General features: G+C 41.2%; 1 protein-coding gene across 1 annotated transcript in view; it reads right to left on the bottom strand.

Annotated features, from left to right (window-relative positions):
* gli2a (GLI family zinc finger 2a) overlaps positions 1–18,959 on the bottom strand; it is a 65,456-nt gene that overhangs the window by 23,220 nt on the left and 23,277 nt on the right. Inside the window, exon 3 of the mRNA XM_026376992.1 lies at positions 4,741–4,846. Coding sequence (XP_026232777.1) covers positions 4,741–4,846 — 106 coding nt within the window. The remainder of the gene's footprint in view (positions 1–4,740; positions 4,847–18,959) is intronic.

Raw genomic sequence — 18,959 nt, 5'->3', positions numbered from 1 at the left:
TGAAAGCTAGTTGCACATCCCTGGTGTAGTGGATCAGTGGAAAATTGATGCAAAATGTCATTTAAATGCGCACAGTTCTCATTTTTACTATAGTTATAAAAGTGATGTTTTTATTGCATAATTTTCATCTTAATGTTAACTGGGCACAAGCATACATTTTATAGAGGTTTACCCTTTAAAAAAAGGCGAAATTCTCTCAAACAAACTTCATTCAGATTTATTATGGACTATTTCTAGTGGCGGAGTGATACACTACTAGTGAGTATTTTGACAGCTGGCTGCAGTTTGTGGGATTGAATTTGAATAAATTACACTGTGCGTGTTTGTGATAATGGAGAAACATATCACCTAGTGCGACTGTGTCTCATTAATTTTGTTTCAGTTGTTCTTTTTTGACAATGGAGTTATGTAGAATCACAGTTATTATAATAACTAATAACTAATAACACAATATTATAATTTTATGACAGTAAATAAAATACGAAATGTGTGAAAATGCGAAATTTCTATTTAAGAAATTTAATTTCCATTATAATCAACGTGCTCCACCTCCCAAAACCATTTTGTAACATTTTACTTTAGAGCTTCATCCATCAACAGCAGTTATTTGTTTCTTGGCTGATAGCTAACCAGCATGTTGGCACACACCACTCAAGCTGCAGTATATCACTCAAGCAACCATAAGTGTATATGAAGCCTTTGATAATAAGTTGAAATTTACTGCCTTTGCCTGTCAGGAGACTGCAAATAATAGTCCTGTCTGGCAGGTACCCTTTTTGAAGCCGTGTCGATCCACCCTTTCTCTGACAAGAAATTACTTGAAGTCTGTATGTTTTCCAGAGGCTTCAGTCAGAGAGGTCGAAAGGGAAGCTCTGTGAGGGCCTCAGATCCCTGGGACAGCCTTGTCTCTTAATCAGCAACTGCCATTTTAAAAACACTTCCATCATACCTGGACACTATGGGTGGCTGCTCTGTTGGAAACAGATGAAGAATAGGGAAACAGTACTTTCAAATCAGAATTATTCTTCCCCTGAGGAGAAATACAGGGATAGGAAGCCAATGTGAGACATGCTCTCCCGAGGGTAATTGCTGTTTGTCTCTGTGTTCTGTACTGTGTGATTACATGCTGTCTGTTGTTCCATTGTTAAAACTCTGCTGTGAGAAAAAGTGATTTGGACATGGTACAGCTTGTTGAGCATATGAGTAAGCCTGTGAGTAAGAGCATACCACAGTGCATGTACATTAGACTGCTGGCAGAGGCACACTGCGGCATGATAAGTGCTAAAATGTCACAGTAAAACTCTTTCCAGTCTTTCTAAATGTGTTTCACATGTTTTAGCATAAATTAGTAAAATGTATGTGTTTTAGAAAAGAGTTTCAGTTTTTATTTGCTATTTGACTTATACTTTCAGCTTGCAAATGCACATTTGCAAATATTATTACCTTTATAAGCTGGTGTATAGAAGAGAATGAGGTCTGCACCATTCAAATGAAGTGTGTACAGTTTCCACAAACCTTTTGCCCCGATTGACCTGGAGTCCAGAGGTAAGAAATGAAGAGATTCTTCTTTGACTGCAAAATGTCTGAATGAAATTGTGCACTGTTATATCCATTTTAGTGATTACTACTATACAAGATTTTGCCCAAGTAACACAAGGAGCTATGGCCACGCTCTTCAAGTTCTCTTTCTATGTGTCTGCCTGCCTCTCTGCCCTCATAGCTGACCAAACAGTTGGTTACTTGCCTCTCTGATATTTTCCCTACTGGCTCAGGGTGGGATGACTTATGATGTGACACACTCCCTTCTGTACTTCTGGGCAGCTGAGGCGATCAAGATAAATCACCATGCTGCCCCACAGCGGACATGTTAAAATCCCGCCTCAGTTGTTTTTCAGGCCTGATCAGGATGCTGAGGAACACAACTTGATACTGTATTCGCTGTCAAGCTAGTACTGTGTACAAAGGAGGGGCCCAGTAGAACTATGTCAGGCGAAGGGATAATACACTTAAATGAGATGGGATTATATACAGGGTAATTATCTATTATTCGGCTCCACTGCTGTCACATACCATTTGGTCTTTTCTGAGTGCGGGAAAATTATGTTGAGGCCGTGCGATAAACCGTGAAAATCTTAGACCATTGATTTGCAACTTCACAGTCCTTTGATTGATGGGTCCATTTGTCTTTTCAGCACAACATTCCTGGCTGTAACTCAGGGGAGCATCCGCATTCAAATATTAACCGTGACGACGAGCTGGAGGTGGAGCCAACAAGCAGGAACGTAAGACAACAACATGTCTGTCAAAACCACCGACAACCAATCGCCAGACTCCAAAATCTTCGCCCTCTCCCATTACCAAACACCCTTCTCCCCACCCTTCTCCTTTCCATGTTAACCAAACCAAAACAATGAAAGGAAAAAAACAATCTAAACGACTGATCTGTAAACTGCATTTAATCAACACATCCCGTGATGTGGGGCTGTGGGTCTTGAACAGGCTGATGATGGGACCACATCTGTTTGTATACAGGGGTGGTGTAGGCCACAGATCTGCCACACAAAAACCTTGGGTATATTTCAACTTTTCAGTGCTGCAATTTGCCCCCCAACTGCTTCCCAAAAAGCACAAATACAAGCTGTGGAATGAACGAGGGATATGTTTTTCTCATCTGTTGTATTGTTGTTGAGGTTCTGGGAATGGAAGGCTGGATTTTGGATACTAATTACCCGGTCAAACATGTTGGCACTGTGGCAGGCTTTTCTGGCTTGTGGGTTCCTACAGAAGATGCCCGACTCCACAGTATGCATCCAACAGAGCATAAATACTGTGTCTAAATCCAAGTTCTTCTGTCATCTCATGAGAGGCTCTTCCTAATGTATTCCAGAGGCAGTGCAGCTATGGCATGTTTTCTGTGTCTGGAATGCGCAGTCCATGAAAATATGGGAAACCACAGACGGAAGGTTGCTACTTTTAAATTCTGGCTTGAACATTTACAAATGTGCTGAATAATGGATATGCAAAAAGACTGAACCTTCTGACACTCCAACTCTAACTAATGCATTTAAAAGTGTTTGTCAGATTACCTACCAGCATCTGAAAACGCCTTACTCATGATCATGATCAAACCATGTATTACATTCTTTCCAGCATCGATCTGTGTACGACAAGTCTTACTGGAATTGGAACCCAGAAATCACATTCACATTTGCCTGGATATTTAAATCCGCTGAGCTCTCTTTTTAATTGTTCACTGTTGCTTTTTGTTGGTATAACTCAGTGGAAAACCACATCTGTCTTAGAAAAAAAAACATTATTATTATTGTCAGGTGACTCTTTATGGTAAATGGTCTGCACTTATGTAGGGCTTTTTTCTACCTAATTGGTACTCTAAGCACTTTTACACTGCATTGCATTCACCCATTCGCACACACACACACACTGATGACCGAGCTGCTATGCAGCTGATCTGACTCACCGGGGCAACTTGGGGTTCAGTATCTTGCATGTGACAGAAGGAGCTGGGAATCGAACCACCAGCATCCTACTGACCCACAGCCACCCCATCCTTTAGGCATGCACTACATGCATGCACTTACTACATGTTGGAAAGAGCTTCACAGTGCTACTTCTCATTTCCTAACCACTGGTGATTTATATATTGTAAAGTCAAACCCTCTGTGTAATGTCAGCCAGGGGAGTACGGCAGGAAACAAAGCATTGAGTACTGCAGGATCTGAATTATGAAACTGTGATAGAACGACCTGATGATGGGAGCTCCACGCGAACATGGCACAATCTTTCAAACAGGTGCAACTCTGACATGTAGCAACCAGCCATTGAAGAAGTGCTGCCGCCAAGCGCCCTGCACTGACATCTTGCCCCACTTCACCAGAACGACACACAGTAATTAGGTGAATTTGGCGCATGCTGGAGAAAAGACAGCTAGATCAAGGTCTTGATGAATTAGCGGGAGTGCTTAGTCAGAGCCACATCACATTAATCAAAACAAACTGTGTGCGCAGCCACACATTTTCACCTTCCTTCCCCCTCGCTTTGCAGGTGATGAATAGCTCTGCCTGCACTGTGTATCACCTGATCTTGCTGAATTTAAATGTAACAGCGCAGTTCTCGCAAAAAAGCTCTATTGATCTTACTCCTGGGTTCCCTTTCTGGATTCGAATATGTTAGATAAGCACAGGCCCAGCAATGTTAAGAAGGCTGCACTTCTATGGTAATGCCACATTAATAAAGTCAGAGAATAAATCATTGTTTCTTTTTAGGTCAGGATGGGATACGCACAACTGGACTGTCAACCTATTTATGCTAACCAATATAAGTTATTGCTTTTAAAATGGAATGATTTATAAAAGGGAAATATATGAAATGATGGTATAATTTTTATACATTTCCACTTTAATGGTTGATAATAGTACTTTTACAATTAGTGCTGTCATTTTTACTTGGGTTTTCTTTCAGCAGAAGTGTTAACTTTTATTGGAAGGTAATAGTAAAGAGATGCCATGTGTTCTTCTTCTTCTTTTTTTATACTTAGCATATTTATACAGTATGTTGCATTACCCTTTTCAGATCTATACTTACTGGCTTTACTTAGCCTCGATCATACAAATCAAACATGTTGTGTTTGTCTATTATTCTATTTGGGCAATTTCCAGGCCACTAGTATTTCACTCTCAGTCACCACAAGCAATTAATCTAAGAATGAGTGGTGATGCTTACCCATGCATAGCGTGGAGTGGATGTGGGTCATAATGGTACCGGCCCTCGTGGTGCCTCATGTCGATTGGGATGGGCGTGTGAAACGTAGGGAAGAGGTGGTGGGAACCTGCGGGTACCGAAAAGAGAACAAAGGTCATGAACTAAACATAATGAAAAACTCTAACAACTACGATGAACGATAATGATGGCACATTTCTTAAAGCTGACTTAAAGGACTGATATAATGTGGAAGAAAACAGACAAATGTTTAGACTGAAAACCCCAGCTCTTGAGCAGCACCAATGACGCAGCATGACATGCAACTGTACCATTTTACAGTTCCCGTAATCCACCAGTAATTGAAACCTTCTCTTCTTTTGCTCTGAAAACTGTATGTTCATTAATGGCTCTCTCTATCCAGTAAGACCAAAGCAGGTTTTACACAACAATGAATGTGTTTTTATGTGTCAGACAAAGAATGCATGAATCCACCATTTCCTGCCATAAATGGTCTGCTCGCTTGAGGGAAGTCTCATTCCAACAGCACCACTGATCTTCATTAATTGCTGTCTTTACAATGGCTGAGTAGGGCACATTGTTGTCTTGACTGAAGGAGGAGGGGAGCTCTAATCATAGACCAACGTCCTACTAATTTCCTCCTGCTACATATGTTGAAGTGTCACATGTTTTATGTAGAAAATAAACCAAAAGCAGCTACTCAGAATGACTTTGCAAGCATCTTGAGAGCAAATGTGCAAGTGTGTGATTGTAGTGATAAAGTGATTCAGCCCCCCTGGGTTGCTATTAGGATTTTTTGGCTGTACATGTTCCAGTAAACCTGGGATAATGTGGCAACATACACCACTGAGGTTAAAGGTCACTCATCATTATCTCTATCTGGTGCTGAGTCTGAGTAAAAAAGGAAATTAGTGCATTTCCACACCACTGTAATGGCAGAATGCTAAAGGATAGCTTTTTAAGCTGCTGTATTTTGATATTGGCACAGAACTCATAAAAATACAAGTTTTTTTAAACACAACAATATAACTGCAATGTAAAACAAACAAAAAAAAAAAAAATATAGTCATTAAAACACAAATTCTATTGTACTTAGTATACTCATTTTATCTTCACCAAGGCAACAAAATTTGATTTTGAAATTAGAATTCCTCATTCTCTGTTATTAAGGTACGTTATTTTTCCATATGCTTGCTGTTTTACTGCATTAAAAATGATAGAATGTGCATTTTAAGTGAAGCGTTTGCCATTGTAATAAAAGCAATTATATGGATTTTCCTTTCAAAGTTTGCATTTTTGAAACTCCTTCCTATTTGAGATGTGCCTTAGGGCACCTACCTCGCTCTAAACATCACTGTGAAAACAAGGTGTAACAGGACTCTGTGCCTGTAGGCTACAGCAGAATGCTGGATGTTGTTTTTGGGTGATGCCAGTTACAAAGACTGACATTATTGCTTCTTAAGCCTGATTGAGTCTTTTGTTATTGTGACTGAGCCAATCATGGTGACGTTGTACCATCTTGTTCTTAGTTAATTCTGAAGGGATTACACATGACTAGAAGTGGAGAGTTCCCCTTAAGGCAGCTCGGAACTGTGAAACGTTTGACTGGTGTGGAATGTGTTTAAGAAGCAGCCAGTGATTGTTTTCCCTTTGAAATCTCAGTTTGAATGGTCCCAGCCTTTAAAACACAGATTTTTGAAGTTGAACTCAAAACATGATTATTATTGCCAAAGGACCTACAGTATGTCTTTAAAGACTGGGATCACTTTGTACTTGAATTTGTACTTAGAGGAAATTACAGACATAGCACATTTTCACTGCAATAAAACAAATGACTACCCTAAAAGTTTTACAAATGAGTGGATGTCTCCAGGTGAAGTAAGTCTCAAAGTCAAAACGTTTCACTGCAAACACAGCCACAATGAAGAACTTTGTCTGTGAACCCAAAGCGAGTTGTAAAAATCCATCTGGTGCCCTGTGTTCCTTGTTGTTGCTCAGAAGGCCAAGGGCTGTGTGTTTTTATCAAGATCTATGCTTCTGGATCTCGGCCAGTGACCCTCCATCGCTTTTGTGTGCAAGACAGGCGGCCAATTCCGAGTCAACTTGTGTGTTGAGCAGCCAAAAGAGGCACCCAGTAAATGGGTGAGAGGGAGCGAGCTGGGAAAAGGAGTTTGAGCTTTGTTTCACAAGTGGAGCCAGGAGTTCGGGCTTTGTCTGAGAGGTGCCCTGTGCTTTGCTGTCTGGCAGATTTCTGGTGGAGAGGATGGGACATGAGGACTAGACGTTGACACATACACACACACACACACACACACACACAGCAAGGGAGTGCTAGAAGTTATTCTTTCGCATTAGAGAGTTGGCCATTAACCTGTCAAAATGCAAGACCCTGGTCTACTGTATTCTTCTTTAATTCAGTTTTTAATTCTAGATACTAATTAGTTTATGTGTAAAGATAGCTAAGAAGAATCCTCTAAGAGAAGGATTCCTCTTCATCTGCTCCCAGCTCAGGGCTCCTGGATGTTGTGGAGATAAAGCCTGAACAGCCCCTTCAATCACCCAGACAGCTCCATTGTTTCCTGGGCTGCAGGGACAGCTACCAACAGGTATATGTTTGGAACAATTCATGCTCCTGTTTCTTGATTTACTGCCTATCTGTCCCCTTTGGGTGCTTTGGCATGTGGGGTTGCTCCACCCTGTGCCTCATACATCCAAAACAGAACAGAGGACTTCAACATTAGCACAATTTGTCTCCAGTTTTGAAACAACACAATGTGACATTGAGACGAAAGATAAAATTGTCACTGTGATAACCTTCTAGGAGTCATAAAATCTCGTCTTATAGCACTATGGACGTTTGGGAAGTGTTTTGGCATCTAGTAAGCTGTTACTCAAACTGGAGTTCCATATTTCATATTTCAATCCTATTTTATTATCTCACTGGTACCTGAAACAACATGCCTTCACCAATAGGGTGGTATTTTTAGCACACTGCTATTTCCAAACTGAACACAAGCTTAACTTGCACAGACAAATTAACGGGGGAAAGCTTGATGTCTGGCTTTCGTTTCTTATAGTGCACTGGAGGATTTGTGTATAGCATGAATCAATCCAGCCCACAGCAATGTTTGACTGCCTGTTGTTTTTAGACACCATATTCATTCTGATTTCCTATTAGTTGTTTGTTTTAACACTGAATCTATCTTTGGCCCCTAGCCCCCATAATGAGGCTCCAGACCTGCCAAACATCCTGTCAAGCAGCAGGAGGATCCCCACATCTTCTCCTTTTTAGCTAGCATCTTAAAGCCCTTAGTTTGATCTCTCACTAAAGACAATGCCAGGTGTTCGATGTTAACAAAGGCCCCTTCGAGTCTCATGACTCAGAGAAAGAGAAGGAAAAGCAGTCTCTCATTATGCCCAAATGAAGCCCCAGATCAGGACCATGCTGAAGTGGAGAGTGGAGTGGGCTCATGTCTTCAAGGAAGTACTCAACGATAATAATAATGCCCTAAGAGGCCAGGCCAGGAATAATTTTCAGAAAAAAAGCCTTTGTTGTGCTTTGAGAGAAATAGGCGGTGTGTGTGTGTGTGTGTGTGTGTGTGTGTGTGTGTGAGAGAGAGAGAGAGAGAGAGAGGGCAGAAAGAAAGCGAGAAGTGAAGAGCAGAGGAGAAGGATAGGTGGGGGTGCTCGATTCAGACAGGAAATTCCAGCAGAAAAAGTTGGCCTGGGTCCTAACTACACAGCTCCGTGCCAACGGCTATACACAAATGCTCACAAATGTGCATGCATACACACTCAAAATTACACACACACACACTCACACACACACACACACACAGACATTGATTTGTTCTCCAGTTCTCCAGTAACTGAGACTAACACAAACTTTAAGTCTGAACAGAAATGATTTTCCTAAACACACACACACACACAAGCACACATGCACACACACACACACATGAATTCGCCCTCAAGATGCTCACAAAGTCACACTACAGCAAGTGTCATGCCCGAAGTTAATAAAAAGTGTGTATTTAGCTTAATCTGGGAATCCTGCTGTACACATACAACATGAAAACCTGCAGGTTTAGTTTGCAAGACGTTGCTTCCTCTAGGGCAGTACATGGGCGAGCGATGGCGACAGGGGGATTAGCGGCTTACAGGAGAGCACGAAACCACTGCCTTCTATGAAAGGAAGTCTTAACAGGGTGACTCTTTACTTTTAACAGCCCTCTGGGAGGGTAAAATGATACCTTTTTTATTGATAGTGGGATTTTTGGCAGAAGGTAAGTGGATTAGGCCGATGCTCTCCGTAATGACATGAGATGGTTGGAGCGGAAACTCATTAGTCCATTTGAACTCGTGCAAAGTCTGTATGTTATGGTGAACACATCAAACAATCACTCCCTGGGAAAACTAGCACAGTTGTTTTCCAGAGGTTTTCAGTATGAAGTGCATGGTACTTAAAGCCTGTACCTTTTTTTTTAGTGTTTGTTGTTAGTGCATTAGGAAATCAGATGTTTATTTTTCAAATATAACTGTGTGCACAAGTCGGTAATTGTAGCCAGGGCTAGGCTGATTTCTGAATACAGTACTAAAACATGCCCAACGTGCTGACACCGACTTTTCTTGATTTCTTGATTAACCACTTGTTTACAAATGTGCATCATATAAAAACTGCAAATACTGAAAATGCTGTATCTGTGCAAGCATTTACATTTAGTCATTTGGCAGATACTTTTATCCAAAACGACTTACAAGGTACGCCCAGTAGCAGCAAGAAGGTTTTGCAGCAGCTCTACAAACGTAATTATTCAGGCCCGATTTTCAGATTATTTCAATTTCATTTGAATAAATGTGTTAATGTAAAACTAACTAACTAAGCCCTACAAATATTTCAAATGCTATACTTTAGTCTTTATTGTGTTTTTGATGTGCCTATGAATAGGTGTGTGATTAAAATCTAAGAAGTTGGGGCCTTGAATCTATGTTTATAGTTTGTTGCTATGACGCCCTCATCCCTCCTGCTCCACTACCCCCAGATGTGTATCATCTTTCTGATCAGTCTTGCCTGCTGTGTAACTACTTACACCTCTGTTGCCTCCACTGTCTCCGGTTCTGTTCTAGCGTGTCTACAGATCCCACTCAGTTCCAGCTGGATTCTCTCCTCTGTGATCGGTCTCTGTCAAATTTGCACACCTGCCGCAGCCAATCACTCCTTTTTAGTGTCAACCTTGGCAAACCCTGTACTAGTATGATCCATTACTTGGGGGTACACGGTGCTGGAATGCCTCACTTAATTGTTCACTACAAAGACCTTATGTCACCTGGGTTGCCATTAGCTAGTGATACTGTTGAGTGTAAAATTGGTACCAAGGGAAACATGAAGACCTGAGGAGGCTGCTGCTTTTGCTAGACGCTTGATTTCCAAATATGTCAACAATACTGTATTACTTATAGATTGTGTCTTAAAATTTTAAAAGCTATATAGTTTTTTCAAAAGGTTTCTAAGCAACATGCTATGACCTCAATCCACTGAGAGTCCAAAGCAAAAATCAGTCGAAAGGTTTTCATCCTGCTGGGACGATATACTTAATCACCGGTGTTCATCAGTAGCACCTTGGGATCATTGTCTAACGACCGCCATGCATCGCCCAGAGTGTTGCGCAGAAAAGGGTGTAACGTGCGCGATATGAGCATACAGGTAAGCTTTGGTTATAAAGGCTCTCCTTGCAGCAGGAAGTGGGGTTTTCTGTGAAGACTCATGAGATGTCAGCATAGTCAGCTTGCATAGTCAGCTGGCTACTTTACGAAATAGGTGTAGGCTTGCAGATAATTAATTTGTTATTGTTGCAGTGATGATCAAAATAAACTGGTGGCTAATTTAGGAGGAGGCAAAGAATGAATTAAAAGTTTGGTCCCACGTAGACATGTTTTCATCATGTTGTAAAGGTGTCAAACTGAGTTGTACTTGTCTCTCTCTATTATGGATGTTTTTCTATTTCTCAAAGCAACACATTATAAATTTAGTTTCTGTATGACTTCATCTATTATGTGCAAGCAGGATTTGCTTGCCAGTGTCTGGCAAAGGCAAAGGCACCAATGAAGCGCAGTCACTTCAAATGGCGGGAACTGAGAGCTCTCCTTCCGTGAGCCCTTTAACCTCCGAGACACAGCTGACGGAGAAGCTGCCAGTTCACACAAAGAGTGTCCTCAGAGCCCTATGACGGCATCGTCAGCACAAGCTCAGCACTCTTCCCAACCCCCACCTCCCCCATCAATCCGTAAACAGGGCTTGTTTTAAGAAAAGAAGGGAAAGGCAGAGGAAATACCCCAAAAAAAGCGTTCAGTGTGCTGGAGAAGGAGGCACATCAATCTACAGCCGTCTCAGCTGGGGTCACCATGAGGTGAAGCACCACCCCCGGGAAGACTGCTCTCCAGACTCAAGAGGGAGGCTGGGGAGTATCTCCTGGACAGACCATGGCCTCCATCAAACTGCCACTCTGAATCCCTTAGATCTGTCTGTGGTGTTTTAGAATGAACAGTGAAGACATCTTAGTCAATCTGCACATGGAGGTAAACTCCTCTTGAAGGACCTTCAGAATCCTATTTAAAATCATTTATGTTACTAAAAGGTTTATACATCCCCATCTATCAGCACGGGGTTTTTTATTAAATAAACGACTGATATCTTTATAGTTTCAGTGGGACATTAATAGCAGCAAAGTTTACAACAGCTCTAGATCCATGTGGCCCGTTTCAGACTAAACTGTAGGACACTGCAACATCCTTCTACTCTCCCTTGATCTGTGTTTGCATTACAACACTCACAGATTCTTATTTTAAAAGTCTTGTGACAGGTGAGAATAAACTGTCAAAACCATTTGGTCTACCACACTCTTGTGTTAAGACATGAATCTATGAGTGAGCGAGTGCATTTTTTATTCAGTTTTCTTCCAAACCGGCCTCTCTGCATCAGCACACGGTACCATTTAAGATAAAGGCTTACTTACACTTGTTTATTCCTGGCAACAGTTGAATCAAAGGTCGACTCTCACTAAAATGTCTGTTATTGAAACCTTGATGCTTTTACACAAAGATCTTGAAGAAATCAAGACCAACTCAGCTGACTGTTAGTGGCGTTTGTAACACAGGACAGAGCATCTTAAGTGCAGGCCCCCGTGCTCTCAGGTCATCTATCCCGATAAGATAAAACGTTAAGACTGTGCCGTTTATATACATGCATATAGACACACACACACACACACACACACACACACACAGCAGCAGCGCGGCCTTATAACCCCCACCCCCACCCGTCCTGTCTGGCCTCTTTCTTCGGGGCAGGATTCAGCGTTGGAAACCATCTCACTCTGGGAATTTGTTTTACAACACTAACAAGAAACAGCTGTGAAGCAGGTCAGGGGGCCTCTGACCAACTGGATTGGCTCTCAGGTGATTTCTTTCCCCTGTTCAGTCCAAAAATATTGCCCTGCTCTTTCTCTTTTTTTTGTGTGAAATGACTCTCAATTAAGGCCTATGTTTTACAGTGAAAAGATGCAGTTGATAGTGGATGTCATGTGATTACTTACATTTTTAAGCAGCCTCTGGGGTTGGCTGAGCATTCAAAAGCAGATAACTACGACTACAATAAGTCAACACAGATCCAGCCTGCAATCCATTTCTTGAATACGTTATTTACTCAACCAGTTCCACTGCTGCTCACCCCGTATTCTTGTTGCCCAGCTAACAGAAAAAGTTGCTGCTTGTACCATTCACATTTACTCATTTGACAGAGGCTTTTTATCCAAAGCAACATACAAGTAAGTAAGTTACAGCCAGGACTTGAACACCAGCCCATGGAGGACAGCCATGTTACCACTACACTATCCAGCTGCTGTAAGGACTATAACTCATAGAGTTGGTCAGCTGTGGAGAAACAGTCAACCCAAGGCTGGCAATGCTTGTACCAGCATCTAAAACTACTGTCATAAGTCCATAAGTCCTCTTTGTTTAAAATGCAAATGTATTTCCAAAAGGTGCTGCTCGGTTGCAACCAGTGTTCAAGCCTGATTTTCTGTTCCTGAAGACATTTTAACTCTCATCTGGTCAGTATAACGCTGAAAATATCAAATTCCAGTGACAATGACCCCACAAAGTGAAGCAAATAATACAGCATTTTTCATTCTCCTTGGGGACTGGCATATGTAGTGTTATCACTACAAACACTAAAGAAGGCTCTCTAGCTTGAGGCTAGAATGAGAGAAGTGAGAAGTGGTATTTGATGCAGAGATAAGCCAACAGGAAAGGAAATAGGAAGAAGTGGAGGGCACTGAGTCAACAATGGCATGAATTATTAGGGCTGCAACCTTTGGGATCTGCAAGGTCACAGAACATGTGCTATTAATGCTTCTCTACCTTGGGATGGCTGATATTTGTGAAAGACCCTGGGAAAGAGACACAATGTGATCTCAGGTAGTTCCTGCATGAAACATAATGAATTCTCCTAAACCTTGCATTGTTTCTTCATTGCAGGATCACTTCTGAAAAAGTATTTTATTCCATACATGAAGAGTTACATTTTGCAGTTGTGGCCCTGGGCTTAATGCAGTTATGAAAGTCAAATAAACAAGGGGCCCTATGAGTAACACGTCACTTTCATATAAGGGAGGGGGATTTGTGATGCTGAATGAGAAAAAGAGCTTGCAATGTGTTAGTCTACATGCCTGTCTTCATTAGATTACCGTATATGCAGGTAAAAGGAAAGGGCTTTTTGAGGCACAGTGGTTGAAGGCTTAAGTTGAAGAGGAAATTGCAAACACAGGAAACAGGTAGCCCAAAGTATAAATCACATCTGAGTTTGTGTACAAATCATAGAAAGTACGTTTTTTTTCTGCACAGCTGTGGTGGAAATTGTGTGTATCTTTGTGAGTACCCAGATGTGCACACACACACACACACACCCACACAGATGACTGTAGTGTGAACGCGGCTCCTGACAATTGACAGCAGAGTAGCTGAAACTCACGAAGGCTCCAGAGACGAGAGTGAGTGGCCAGGACATTACTCAGCAACAACAAACAACAGCCCTCAAGATAAGGAATCATTTGTCACTGGAGCCGCACTGACAAACAGCGTGTATTGTGCGATAAAATTAGCTAACATACTGCTTCCCCTGTGTGACACCGAGAGAGATGAGTCACCTCAGGGTAAGCCTGTGGGGGAATCTCTTCTACTTGACAAACATTTTTATAGAAATGCTCAGGAGGGGGCTCTGAATCATATGGAAGTGCTTCGCAGTTTTGAAATGTAACTTTTATTCATTGAGGTTTTGCTCCATGCTGGATAATAATGATCCTGCTTCAATATATAACTACAGCTATAGTGAAATATAATAAACTCCTGTATGAATGTCGGTTTAACACGTGAATCTCGTCATTTCAGTTTTGTTCCTTGTCCAGTTTGTGAGTACGTCAACCCTGTTTTCACACATGCTCTGTTTATAGTTTACCAATTTGCACTGATTGAAAAGACTAATTCAGTTGACTGAATTCAAGGCTGGCACTAGTGCTGTTTCAGAGTTGGGTTCATTTGAAAACCTTCCAAGAACCAGTTTGCTTTTCCACAGGCTGGAGAACCACCATAGAGCCATTTCATTACATGATTGTATAGGTTTGTACAGGTCTCTGCTTTCCTAGTGACACTAATAAAGCACAACCAGAAGCATACAATGTGTCTTTACTGGTTTGCTCCCAGCTTTGTGAGCCTACACTGGCATTCAAACCTGACTGCTTCAGTGCTCTTGTGCTACCCATCATAATTGCTATGCACAGTGATTTCGTTCAACAAGAAATATCATTACCTAACACATCTTTGTTAGCCTTAGTCTTTACCTAAACTAAAAATAAAACATTTACTTTTGTCTTTACAACAAAGTTATATTTGTTGGTCATTATAATCTCGTCCCTGGACCCTGACGAGCTTCTTTGTTGGTTCTAAACCAACAAAGACTAGGTGCCAGTCTGAAACCAGCTTTCTCAGCCCATAGAAAGTTATTTGGCTGTCAAAACACAAAGAATTGGGATAAAATCCAGTATATGAGATTATTAACGCTCACAGAGTTTCTCTGTAAAAGTATATAACGAAACCAAAAATAAATCACACCAGTGTTTCATTGTGCAACTGACACAATGTAGACAAAGCATGGCTTATGTAAAGTTTGTGAAGAGGAAGAAGATTGTATAGAGAATATAGACTGTCCGTGACACAGTAAGATCTGTCTAATCTAAGCAAGGACTGTGATTACAGGAGATCTATCATATACCTTAGACTTTAACTTAAAAAGACAGGTGAAATTACTCCTCTGAATATGTCATGGGGCACGTAAAACAAAAGGATTATGTCTGCCTTTACTTTTTCTAGTGTTTATATGGAACAAGTAAAAAGGAACCGACTTTTATATTAATTCACTGGATTGCATCTGGATTGTATTGTCTGTAAATTGTCTAAACTACACTGATACAGTATACTCTTACAGCAAATATGTCAAAACATCCTAAATCCACCTTGAGCTATATAATCAAAAAGTGAAAGGCTGTCTTTGGTTGTACGTGAGCCCCCTCGCTGTGTGGCAGCAAGGGGGGGATGGTGATGACAAGGGCACAATCACATAGTTGAAAATGTAGGTAAAGCATGCAGGTTCTGATTAAGGCCAGAAGTCTCTGTAACCTGGTCTCCGTGTAACCTGACACTGCAGGAGAAGTCAGTGATTGTACAGATGAAGGCCTCGTTTGTAAAAAAAAAAAAGGTTGGAAGCACAATTTTAGCAGGGTTGTCATTCATGGAAAATTGATCTCATAGTGACAGACGTCTTATTTTCAGTAAAAAGATCAAAGAAATGATTTTTTTTTCTTTTCTTAAAGGGCCACTACACTGATGATACACACCGGGGTCAGTTTCTTAGCAGCTGTAAAAACTGCTCATTCTGTGTTGGACAATGTTTTCTGTGAGTCTCTAGAAGCTTTGACAAGTGAGAAAACCTAACCCAAATGATGTCATAGCAATCATCATGATCATCTCGGGCTTTGATGTGATTAAACTGAATGAATTATGTAAGAAAGGGAGCAGAACAAAGTGTGGGCAAATAGTGTAAAAAGTAGGCATGTGTGGGCAGAAAGGCTTTATTCAAACTGACTGTAATTTCATAAGACTTATGTCTACAGAGCTGGGCAGAGGAAACGCAGTATAAGTGTAGTCTGCCACTGAGTCCACATTTAGACTGAACCTCTGCTAGAGAGCTTCCATCAACACGCAAAATGAAAAGTGTAGGGAACAAATTGAATGGTCTGTCTGTTCAGTATTACTTAGTTGGATTAGAACAGCAATGATAACAGTAGTGTCATCCAATCTTGACGTTTTGGAGAGTAAAAAAAGACTTCCCGAATGTAGGAGAGAGTTCCACATGCTGTCTCAGTCTTAGTGACGACACAATTGAGCGGCAGCATGGTGAAACAATTACAGTGTGGACCTGTGCCAAACTCCAGGCTCCAGACCAAATCCAGGGTAAAGTCTTGTACGCTTATCATGATTCCATCCAAGTAGTAAGAAAAAAAAAAAAAACACTGTAAATTTGCTTTACAGTCTGCCTCCAGAGCAAAATTCCATTTATTAAACCTAGAGAATGGCGTTTTATACCTCTTAAAGAATCCCCAAAGGGAGCTTTAGCTCAGCGAACATATAACTACAGTCTGACTTATCATATAATTCTTTCACTATTTAGTTCAACAGAAACAAACAAACAAAAACCATCTGGCTCCTGATGTTGAAGTTGGTCTTTCTAGAGTTTGTGAATTGTGGCTTTTGTTTCTGCAGGGCCTTGATTAGACTGCTTTTTTGTCCTCCTTCAAAACCCCAGCCTAAGAGTGCATTGAAGTTTTAACAGTTCCCGTCTGGCTCTCGATAGTGATCCACATGTGGTACTGTTCTGATGTTCATGCACAAACGCTACTCTTCTTTCTGTGGAGAAAGGGTGCCACATGCTGCCACTGTATTATTCTTAATCTTCTCTAAATGCACCACATTTAAGCGCTTGCTATGAACATCGTGTGAAGTTGCGCTCTAGTCTGTGGTTTGAGAGAGAGGGGAGGAGGGATAAATAATGACTCCAGCAAAGGTTGTAAAGATAGTTTTGACAGCTTTAGCATTAGAGAGTGTCTTTCCAGTGGAGACATGGAATTACCAGTATGCACCCACGAGTTCCACCCATCTCCTCCAACCCACCGACACCTCAATACTGTGGTTCACCCTACACTGAAGATCTCAGTCCCTAAGATCTTTTCTGTCATTCAAAGAATGTAGCAGCAAAGTGTAGTTTATACTGTACTTCTTTGGGGGCGAAGCACACCAGCTCCACATGACATGTATTCATAAACCCACACACCAGTGGTGTTGAGGCCAACATTCATGAGATGTGTGAGGAAACTCTGGAAAAGCTCTCACATTCGTCTGTGCATTGGCGATAGCACTAGAATCTGTCCCAGAAATGTGGAGATCTGGTCACGATTAAACCATTTTAACCAAGATCAGTGTTTTACTGTATGTGTAATTATTTATTTAGTTTGGCAAGCCTGTTAGAAATAACACACAAAACAGGAATAAAGGTCAGAACTCCTCTATCTTCACACTTTATAATGCCATAGACATATACTGTAAGTGCAGTATCACACTGTACATACCAGGAAGCAAACAGCAGATGATGGGAAGTAAGAATAAAAAGAGAAACAAAATCGATGCAGCAGATTTGCTCTTTTTTCATACTACACATCCATCTTTTGTATCAAACCACATCACTTACCAGTGCCATCAGACAAGTTGGAGATTTAGTAACTAACACAGCACTGATACGCTACCCTCAAGCGGAAATGCAGAAGGGCCTGCAGACGCCTGGTTAGCTGACTCCTTTCTAAACCCACACCTGCGTATATTCATTTTTAAACTGTTTCAATCAACACTGACTCAAGTGACATCACTTGAGGCAGTTTATCATATTTAACACAGCTGCTGACTGTTTCTTCTGTACAAAGACTCTATTTAAAACAAACCACGCAGCCATAGGGCCAAGAGAGACAGAGCTCTGTTTCTATAGCAATAGGCCAGCACATGTCATCCGATCTCCCCTGTCAGACCGCTACTTGTCAGCTCTTATTAGGGCCAGCGGTCACCTCCGCTTACATGTGGTACCCATCACCCTAGACGAGGAGGTAGCAATCCTGTGTGGCTGCTGCAGCTCCTTGCCCCTGAGGAAGCCTGGTTCAGTCAGTCTGGGGATCACCTCAGGTTATATTGCATGTATGACTGTGTTATGACAGTCGAATGGTAACTGTGCTAGTAACTGTGTGGAAAGGGCAGTGGAGGGGAAGACAGAAAGTGGGAGACTAGAAGAGAAAGATGGAGGTGCATGTGAATACAATCTGTCATTTGCCCAGTACTGAGTAAAAGATCAGATTTTTGTATATTAGGCATGAGAGGCACAGTGTTACATTAGTAGCTGAATTATTAGCATTAAACCTTTTGGAATATTTTATTTGAATGAAAATAGTCAAATAATAAGATTGAATGACAGAGGTTAAATTATATTCTTAAACTTGTGGTAGGGAATAGTAAAACTTGGCAATCTGAAGTGTTTGCTTCAGCAATAATTTTATGAAGGAAAATATTTCTCAGGACGTTCCCGTGAGCACGAGCCTACAGAAACCCTCCTGTTCCTCCTCTGAGCACACACTCTTGAGAGCGGCAAGGGCAACACAAATTACCAGTGTGTAAAAAGTTTAGAGTTACCAGTGTGTAACAAAGGCAACAGTCAGGCTCGAACACAAACATAGCGTTTCATAAACCCTCTACCACATAGGTAGACAGAACATATGGAAATAAAGAATGAATAAATATTCATACCTAGGCAGGTTTTGTAAACTGTTATGGCTTCATGAGCCCAAAATGAAAACCTTACATTACAGTTGTTACTCCAACTAAGTCACAGCCACATTCTGAGGCAATTACACTGTCTCTACAGCTGTGACAAGCTGGTAGAGATAAAGTACCCAAACAGTCACACAAGGCCTGTTTTCACAAAATCACCAGCCGCCTGGTATTAAGTGAAGTTAATGCACACCTGCAAAAACAACTCTTTTGAGTTGCCTAACCTGCATGACTTAGTCAGTAACAAT

This window comes from Anabas testudineus, chromosome 21 (genome assembly GCF_900324465.2).
Source record: "Anabas testudineus chromosome 21, fAnaTes1.2, whole genome shotgun sequence".
Taxonomy (NCBI): Eukaryota; Metazoa; Chordata; class Actinopteri; order Anabantiformes; family Anabantidae; genus Anabas; species Anabas testudineus.
Note: the sequence above shows the minus strand (reverse complement) of the source record. Positions and strands in the feature narration are given on the sequence as shown.